The sequence below is a fragment of the Hippoglossus hippoglossus genome, chromosome 9, assembly GCF_009819705.1.
Source record: "Hippoglossus hippoglossus isolate fHipHip1 chromosome 9, fHipHip1.pri, whole genome shotgun sequence".
Taxonomy (NCBI): Eukaryota; Metazoa; Chordata; class Actinopteri; order Pleuronectiformes; family Pleuronectidae; genus Hippoglossus; species Hippoglossus hippoglossus.
In genome coordinates, this window is record NC_047159.1 from 28,244,122 (window position 1) to 28,253,011 (window position 8,890).

The 8,890-nt window shown below is 40.1% G+C and overlaps 1 protein-coding gene across 1 annotated transcript; it reads right to left on the minus strand.

Annotated features, from left to right (window-relative positions):
- Positions 1 to 2,752: 2,752 nt before the first annotated feature.
- Positions 2,753 to 8,050, minus strand: LOC117767899 (molybdopterin synthase catalytic subunit). The gene is made up of 7 exons (XM_034595883.1): positions 7,964 to 8,050; positions 5,837 to 5,961; positions 4,467 to 4,608; positions 3,894 to 4,007; positions 3,249 to 3,405; positions 2,986 to 3,109; positions 2,753 to 2,903 (listed from the first exon to the last, which is right to left on the minus strand). Exons 4-7 carry the CDS (start codon positions 4,003 to 4,005, stop codon positions 2,796 to 2,798), a joined length of 501 nt encoding a protein of 166 aa, XP_034451774.1. The 5' UTR covers positions 4,006 to 4,007; positions 4,467 to 4,608; positions 5,837 to 5,961; positions 7,964 to 8,050; the 3' UTR covers positions 2,753 to 2,795.
- Between the last annotated feature and the right edge of the window lie 840 nt (positions 8,051 to 8,890).

Here is an 8,890-nt window from a genome sequence, read left to right on the forward strand (position 1 = left end):
GATAGTTGGACTGAAAGGTGTTCCAGTTCCTCATAGGTCCCTCCCACTCTGTAGCAGGTACCTTCTTTCTCAGCACTGTAAGATTTAAGAATCTTCCTTAATCTTCCAGGCTCTGTGTAATCAGCTTCATCAATGATGACAGTGATGTCTGTGATAAACTGCAAAAATACAAGACACCTAAAGTTAGCTATTTAGACATAGTCTCTGGTGGTGATATATTAAGACTGAAACACTAAAACAACTAAAAAAACAATCAGAAAAGTAAAACAATCTCTATTCAGTTGACTGTCTCCATTAGTCCATTAGTTTGTGCATTATTTGAGACCTTGAGTGAACATTCTGCACACACACACACACACACACACACACACACACACATACACACTGCACGCACCCCTAGCGAAGCCTGAGGTGTTTATTGTTCTTTGAAGGCAGAGTTTTATTTTTGTTCTAATCAGGCGTAATTCTGAAGAGGAGAAGCTCTCTGAGTCCCAATGGAGATCTCGTACCTACTTAGAGGAGGAGCTTCTGTTACATGGACATGTTTTGGGTATGAAAAGTCTAACACCAAACAGAAAACTATATTTTATAAACTAAGATACAGACCAGTCCCCTCAACAGTCTGGTCCACCATGGGGAGAGAGTACAACATGTGGCAACGACCTTCCGCTTTCTGATGTACTGCGTGGTGCTGATTGGTGGAACGATCGTCAATGATCAATTCCTGGTTTCATCTACTTATGGAAACTTGCTAAGCTGATATGTTGATTAGTTGTGTTGGTTTGTGTTTGCACATCCAACCCACACGGTCACCGTGCGCGTGTGGGAGAGAATAGGTAGAAACCTTCCCACGTCTCATTTAGAAAAACCACAGCGACAGTGGTGAAGTGTCACAACGTCACCAACTGTAAAGCCCCTGCCATCATTCCTAGCTTTCCTTTGGCCTCTTCATCTACTGTTGATGTACAAAATAAGACACTTACCTTCATGACGCAGCTCCTCTGACTTAGTTCTCCCTCTGGATTTAGTGCTGAAGACCTGTCTGCTCTTTGGTTTCACTTTCAGGTTCATGCGTCCTCAGTGTTCATCACTTGTCTTTTAGCGATCCCTGTCGGTCACAGAGGGAACAACATCAAACATTATAATAAAAATAAAAATGAAAATACCCTTTCCCCAAGTACTGCACTTAGAGTTCTTACTTTATCCAAACATTCATATTTCCATTTAGGCTTGTATATACTTGTTTGTTAATACTCTACTTCCATTATTCAGAGGGAAATAGCAGCCTCTTTACTTCACTACATTCAGCCAACAGTTTGCTGCTTTTAGTTTTTAAACCCATGACCTACAAAAAAAGCCTAAAAGCTTTTTCCTGCAGTGCTGTTCTTATGCAGTTAGCTATGGAGCATATTTGTTTAAGTGTACAAGTTGGTGTATAGGATATTCTGAGGATCATGTCTCAAATTGAGGTCAAGGTATAAATGTAATTTACTTAATTTGTCTATATTTGTTTTATTTAAAGCAGAACAAAAGAAACAAACTATTATCCAATACATGCAGACTTGGACTTTTCTTTATAAAAGATGTCCCAGGCAAGGAGGCTATTATTTCCACCCCAGTCCCTGTGTGTGTGTGTGTGTGTGTGTATGTGTGTGTGTGTGTGTGTGTGTGTGTGTGTGTGTGTGTGTTGATAAAATAACTCAACAGCACATGAACAGAATTTCACCAAACCTGGTGGGAATATTACTGAGGAGAGTTTCTCCAGATGATTCACTTTAGATCTCATAATTCTCAGGTTAATAAAAATATGGTCCTAACACTTATCACAATTTATACCCCTTCATATGACATCATGCGATAAGTGACGTCATGTAGATCAAATTGACATCATGCATAGTTAAATCGTGCAGGTATCTCTGCATCCCATAGGATTGTAGACATGACATAAAATGTATATAGATTGAAAAATAACTCATGATCATATGATAGGAATGACGTCATCATGACATCACTATGACATCATAAAATTAGTTAGAAAATTACATAATGCAATGAAGCATTCACTTTTGCTAGAGATTAGACTACAAGTTTAGTTTACATCCATTTCCAGACTCAAATACAGTATGTAGTGAGACGTTTAAAGAGAATGAATAAATAGCATTGAGTATATTATGCAATAGAGAGTACATTCCCGGGTATAGTCAAAACCATGTTTTGTGAGGTTAGTGACATTTGACCACTTATACCTTATCAGTTTATCCTTGAGTCCAAAATTTGTGTAAAATTTAAAGAAATTCCAAGGAGTTCCCAAGATATAGTTTTCATGACAGTAGGAGAGACTGACCAGTCATATATTATGCTTCCGGCCACTATAATGTCACCAGCACATAGGCATTACAAGCACAAGCTACCTGGTAAGCTCAGACCACACTTGAGTCTGACTGATCTCAGTTTCCCCATAAAAAGGCATACAAATTACAACAGATTTTCTAATGTGGCATCTTTCCAGATATAACTGTTAAAATCATTTGGTTGAAGAGTCAGGACCAGGGTATACCTATCAACCACATACAGGCAGACTCTTTTTCTTCCAGTTGACCAAACAAATCTTGATCCTTTGTTGATGTCAGTCCTACATCCTGCATAGCATATGTGTTGATTGATATTCCTCACTAACTTACCTGACACCAAAGTCTGTGTTGTTTCAGACTTCCACAACACAAACAGAAACCAATAATCAAAGATCGATAACTTTAGTGTTTCTTTCAGACATTCTACCCTTTATTTGCAGCAGCTCACACCGACATGTTAACGTTGAGGTTTTCGCTCTGAACTTTACTGTGATCTGACCAGGGACACTCAGAGTTCTCCTTCCAGCTTGCCTCCTGCGTGTCATACACCTCCTGTTGATCAGAGTCACATGATCAAGAATCAAACAAACATCATCGCCCATCAATAATCACGACCGGCTCCTGAGGTCGCTACCTTCTTCCAGATTGGGACGTTGGCCTTCAGCTCGCTGATGCAGTGGTTGATCGCCTGCTGGCTGTCATGGCGATGAGGTGACGAAATCGCCATGACAACACTGGCCTCGCCCACCTTTACCCACCTGAGGGAAGAAGTTCACAGATGAGTTTGACCTTCACCCTCCCTCAGCTGCAGCATCAACCCTTTTTGTAATATTAATACCAAACTGTCAAACCACTAGTTAGTGTAAGCAGTTAGCATTAGTAGTGCTAACGCCTCACCCCAGCCTGTGGTGGACACAGATATGCGTAACAGTTGGCCAGCGCTCTCTGATGTCACCACACAGTTTAATGAACTCAGATTGGGCCATGAGCTCGTACGCCTCGTACTCCAGACCAATCACCTTCCTGCCATCCACCTCATCCTCACGGGTTGTACCTGCACACATGCGCACACACACATACATTACTTACAAACACACACACACACAAACTACACATTCTTCTGTCTCTGTGAGGACACTCATTGACATATTCAGTCCCGAGCCCCTAAAGCCAAATCTAACACTACATTTTTCCCCCTCTAAAATATAATGACATCCACCAAATATACTCCCCCCACAAAAATATCATAACTGTCTTGAAACATTAAATTATAACTTTATTCCAGAATTATTATGAATTTATCACATTGATATTTTCCTTCAAATATAAATCCCCCTCTGAAATGTAACATATTTTTTCTTAAAATATTATGGCATTCTAAAAAGGTATTGTCCAAAAAACATGTTCAAAATTTTTTAACTAAAATTATTTTTGTGGAAGATATAATTTGCAGACAGAATGTTTCACATTAAATAGAAACATCTGTGTATAAAGTAAATTATTTCTGCAGCTGTGAATAAATTATTCCAATAAATTGTAAACCTATAAACACTGAAACAGCTCCACAGGAGTCACTGCTGACGGCATCCACCACTTCCTGAACAGGCAGCCAATCACGACTCAGCTTTAGGATGTCTCTCCGCTCCTCTGACATCTCTGGGAAAAAAAGGTGTGTTAGGTGTTTTACGTCTCATTTTCAACATACCATGGATTCATTCTTTTCTGCTGTCTCATCATCACCACCAGAAAATGCCACAAAGATAATGTGAACTGTGGACGGTTTCAATTGGAATCAAAACAACAAAATTATTTTTATTGTAATTTTAAAGATGTGATCATGTAATAAGTTGGCCGACACAGAAATAATTAGAAAGACCGCACTACAGTTGTATGTCCCTGTCAACCAGTTCAGTTTCAATCTGCATACACATTCTTTCCTGATTTTCCTGTGACCTTGGATCAATGAAATCTAATCAGTTAATCTATGAGTCCAAGTGACAATTGAAAAAACTTTTAGAAATTCCCTAAAGGCAGACTTGGGGTATCATGTTCACGAGGCCAAAAGCATGTTTTGTGAGGCCACCATGGCCTTGATCTTTTAAATCTAACACTTACTTTATCTGTTGTGTTCTATCCTCCACTGAGAGGTGGCACAACAGCCACCTCGTCCCCGTCTCCCAGGGTTACCACCTGGTCGCCAATGTCAACGTACTGCTGACGCACTGCCAACACCACGTGACCCTGAAGGATGGACAGTCTGCACACACACACACACACACACACACACACACACACACACACACACACACACACACACACACACACACACACACACACACACACACACACACACACACACACACACACACACACAGGAATATAAGACAATTTACTAAAAAAGAGAACAGGCGACCAGGGGCCTGTTCTATGAAGCAGGATTTGCAGTATTCAAGGTAACTTTAGGTTTAACTCAGATTTTTGAGACCTAAGAAAGTGGTTCACTGCTTATAAAGTAAAGAATCGTCATGGTAACTTTTCTGAAGGACTAACAGTCTGATGTTAACAGATCAAAACCTCTCACAGCCAACCTAACAAAAATCAAATGACAGAAAAATCAGAGTCATTGATCTATAGGATCTTAAGAAGGACAAGAAAAACATACTAAAGAGCAGCAGATATTTTTTATCCACTCTGTTTTTAAAACAGAGATTCTCACAAACACTGAGTTTTGGGGGGGGAGAGTTTATCACAATACTGTATATCTCTGATTAGTTTAAGTCTCTTTTATTTAAAAATGATCCACACACTGTTCAATATTTCCATAATTACAAAATATCATTTCATACAGACTGAACTCATCTAACCTTAACTATTTATCTTTTCTCCTCTGCTTTGGCAGCAAAAACAGTCTAATATTACCTTTTTACTATCTACTTTACATCAATCTAACTTTTTATTAACTTTAACTTTATTAACTCTTTTATTAATATTCACTTTTTAAAATCTAAATCACATGGTCCATAATTGTTTGACAAAAAACAAAGAAAATACTCATTAATAACCTAAATAAATAAATAAATAAATACTGCTTATTTACAATTTATCTTTAGCCTTAGAGTTACATTCAACATTGTTGACATCTGTCTCAGCAGATATCAGCTTTTCTTCTCATATCATATTATGAACTTAATTCATTGTTCGGACAAAGTTGCTTGTAATAAATGACTCTGCATCTTTTACATGAACATGAGCGTAGCTGGATAAGAAAACCCAGGCTTAAGTGAGACAGCTGATAACCAACTTCATATTACAGGTTACCAGGATGGACAATGTTAGGATGAAGTGAAGCAGCATAACGAAAATATTTCCTGGGTATGTTGAACTTGATAAGACAGACCCCAGGGTAAGTAGTCCGACAGACAGAGTCAATAATTTGACATCTGGACATTAGGACATCTATATTCAGTCACTGATGTGCTTCATACCTTGGGTGTCGCTGTACCAACAGGTTCCAAAGGTCCCGGCTACTGATTGGTGTTGGCACTGCAGAGACCTCCTCCTGCTTCACTCCAGTTAGCTCCACACTTTTAGCGAAGTAGAACACAAACACCTGAAGAGGAAAACATTGTTGTTTCTATTTATTTTTTCTAATTGAAAACAAAGTGCAGCAGAACTTTAATCTGGTGAACAGGTGAAAACCTACGGAAGCGTATTGCATTCACTTGAAAAAAAAAAAGTTGTTTTTCTGAGATAATTATCTCGGAAAAACAGGGAAAAAAAATTATTAGAAAAACAGAGTTTTTTTTACATGCTTTTATTTTGAAAGTGAAGTTCCTGAATAGACGCTATACGTCATGGCGCTAATATACGGAAGTGTATTGCATTCACTTGAAAAAATGTTGCATGGACGTTTCGCACAGAGCCCTTGTTCAGCGGGCTGCATGTAGCTGCTGCTCTTAGACTGTCTTTTGTTTGGCACGATTTCTTGTATTAGCGCCATGACGTATAGCGTCGCTTCAAACTGTCAGACTCTCCTTCTGTATAAATAACATGAACCACAAAAGACTAATGCAGCCGAGCGTGTTGTTCTCTTATACTGTCACAGGCCTCAGCCGGAAGAGGAGACGAGAGATGGTTATTGACTCGGGACATTACACCCGGTTACTTTCATTCACACTTCAAAAGTTCTCTATCAACAGAACCCTCCTCCGTTAGAACCCCTTTCAAAACAAGAGTCCCAACCAACACCCTGCTTATAACAGGAACTACACATCAATCTTCCATAATAAAGCCACTAAATAAAATAGCTTACACTAACAAACGAAATATTTGAATTATGGACAAAAATGAAAACTATCCTTTATCTATCTGCAGCATATCCCTGAAAGATGGTCGAGACTTTCAACTGATGTTTTCAGGTTTCACTCAATCTGGATCAGTGAAGTTCAGACTTCAGTGAGTGAGATAATCAATCAGTCTAATTTGAAGTGATCAGAACTCTGACCAAACAGGAATCCTACATCACTCCTCTACTTACACTGCCTGTTACTTCTGTATTGATTTAAAATATATTTTTAAATGGCCTTGCTCCAAACTACATCAATGACTTGTTCACCAATGTTGTGCTTGGGCATTCACTTAGAAACATAGAGATGTAAGTGTGCTGATATGGAGCTGTAGAGGAACACAAGCACAGCATGAAAAGATGAACTCCAGTCTGAGGAAGCTAGGCAGGAGAAAAATGATCCCAGACAAGTTTGTCCTTTGACTTGAATCCAACGGCAAAACTTCAAGCAGTGACTCGTGAACGATTGAGTCTGTCATCAATAAAAAACATGAACTAAATAAAAGAAAGAGGATGGACTGCCTGTTGTTGCAGCTGCTTCCTTACCATGGAGTTTTTACTACATTGTAATAAGTCGCACATTTCTGTTTTTCTCAATATTTCTTAAAAAACAATGAAACAAGAATGGATATAATGTGTAATTATTGATCATGTCAATGACACTGTGCAGGGCTGTTCTCAGATCTGTTGTTTAAGTTCACAATCAGATCATCTGACCCAGTGCAAACAGACAACATTACATCATGTTCACCAACGACCACGTCTACGTCAATTCCCTGTAGTACACTGAGCTCAGTTAGAGTGTTAGGTTCCGCACTGGCTTGGTTTTTCTCAGTCTAATCATCTTCGTCCTCGTGCTTCTCACGAGGGGATGGCCGTCAGGACGTGTTTCTGTTCTCAGACAACAACTGAGTGAGAAGCCATGACACACACACACACACACACACACACACACACACACACACACACACACACACACACACACACACAGAGATCAGCATCATCACATCTCAATATGGAAACATTGCTCATCCAAACGAAGACCCATTTCTCTTCAGGGCTAGAAAAGGATGAGTCGTTTTACCACAAAGTTGTTCCTCTTCACTTAAGCCTTTATTTTACTCATCAATGCTGTTCTAACTTTTAAACGTTCGTTTGATTGAACTGATCGCCGTTTCCCTTTCATCCAAGTGGTATTAAAGGGACGAGAAATGAGTGCTGCCATCCTGACAGCAGCGATGCAGAACAGACATGAGAGTGAACTGACCTGTGAAGTCATGAATGAGCCTGCTGCTTCCGCACACTCCACCTCTGCTTCATCAGCTGAGCTGCCGCTGCCTCTTCCTCCGCTTCCGCTGCCGCTTCTTCTTCTCGCGATTTGGCAGAGGAGACGCGTCGATGGCGGATTGCTGCCCACTACCGTTTGTTATGAAAAGTCCTTTTACAGCTATTTATTTTTTTATTTTTGTATACTGTGCAGATATTCCAGCAGTATCGCCATGTGTTGTTTAGGATGAGTAAAGTGCGCAGGGTAAAGAGAGTCTCTCCAGTCGCTGCCAGCCTTTGAACAGCTTCCTCCTTTGAACTGAGTCATTCTTGCTCTGAGCCTCCACGGTCACAGGTAGATAGACAAATTAATACAAAAATGAATAAATGTGCCAATAGATATAATACCAGCACGCATTAGTAGCCTAATTAAATATATATGTTGAAATAATAATAGTAAATCATAATAAATAGAATGTGTCCTCCTTCCCAAAATAGTGACAAAATGGTTAAAGTGACCAGGCCCCCAGGGGCCCCCACCCAGACTGCTAGGAACCTGGGTGTGACACTCGACAGTCATCTCTCCCTTACTGCCAACATTACTGCAACAACCCGCTCCTGTAGATTCATGATGCACAACATCAGGAGACTATGTCCCCTTCTCACTCAGAAGGCGGTGCAGGTTCTGGTCCAGGCTCTGGTCATCTCACACCTAGACTACTGCAACTCCCTCCTGGCTGGTCTACCTGCTAGTGCCATCCGACCTCTGCAGCTCATCCAGAATGCAGCAGCTCGACTGGTCTTTAACCTAAGTTCACTCACACTACTCCGCTCCTCCGCTCCCTTCACTGGTTACCAGTAGCTGCTCGCATCCGATAAAAGCGTCAGCTAAATGAAATGTAATGTAATGTGTTACCAAATTCCTCAT

Excerpts from the sequence above, each read along its gene's own strand:
- LOC117767899 (XM_034595883.1), bottom strand. The coding sequence starts at position 4,005 with ATGTCAGAGGAGCGGAGAGACATCCTAAAGCTGAGTCGTGATTGGCTG. Across the intron at positions 3,406-3,893 it reads AGCTGTTTCAGTGTTTATAG|GTACAACCCGTGAGGATGAG; the intron begins GTTTACAATTTA and ends GCATGTGTGCAG. Across the intron at positions 3,110-3,248 it reads TGTGTCCACCACAGGCTGGG|GTGGGTAAAGGTGGGCGAGG; the intron begins GTGAGGCGTTAG and ends TTCTTCCCTCAG.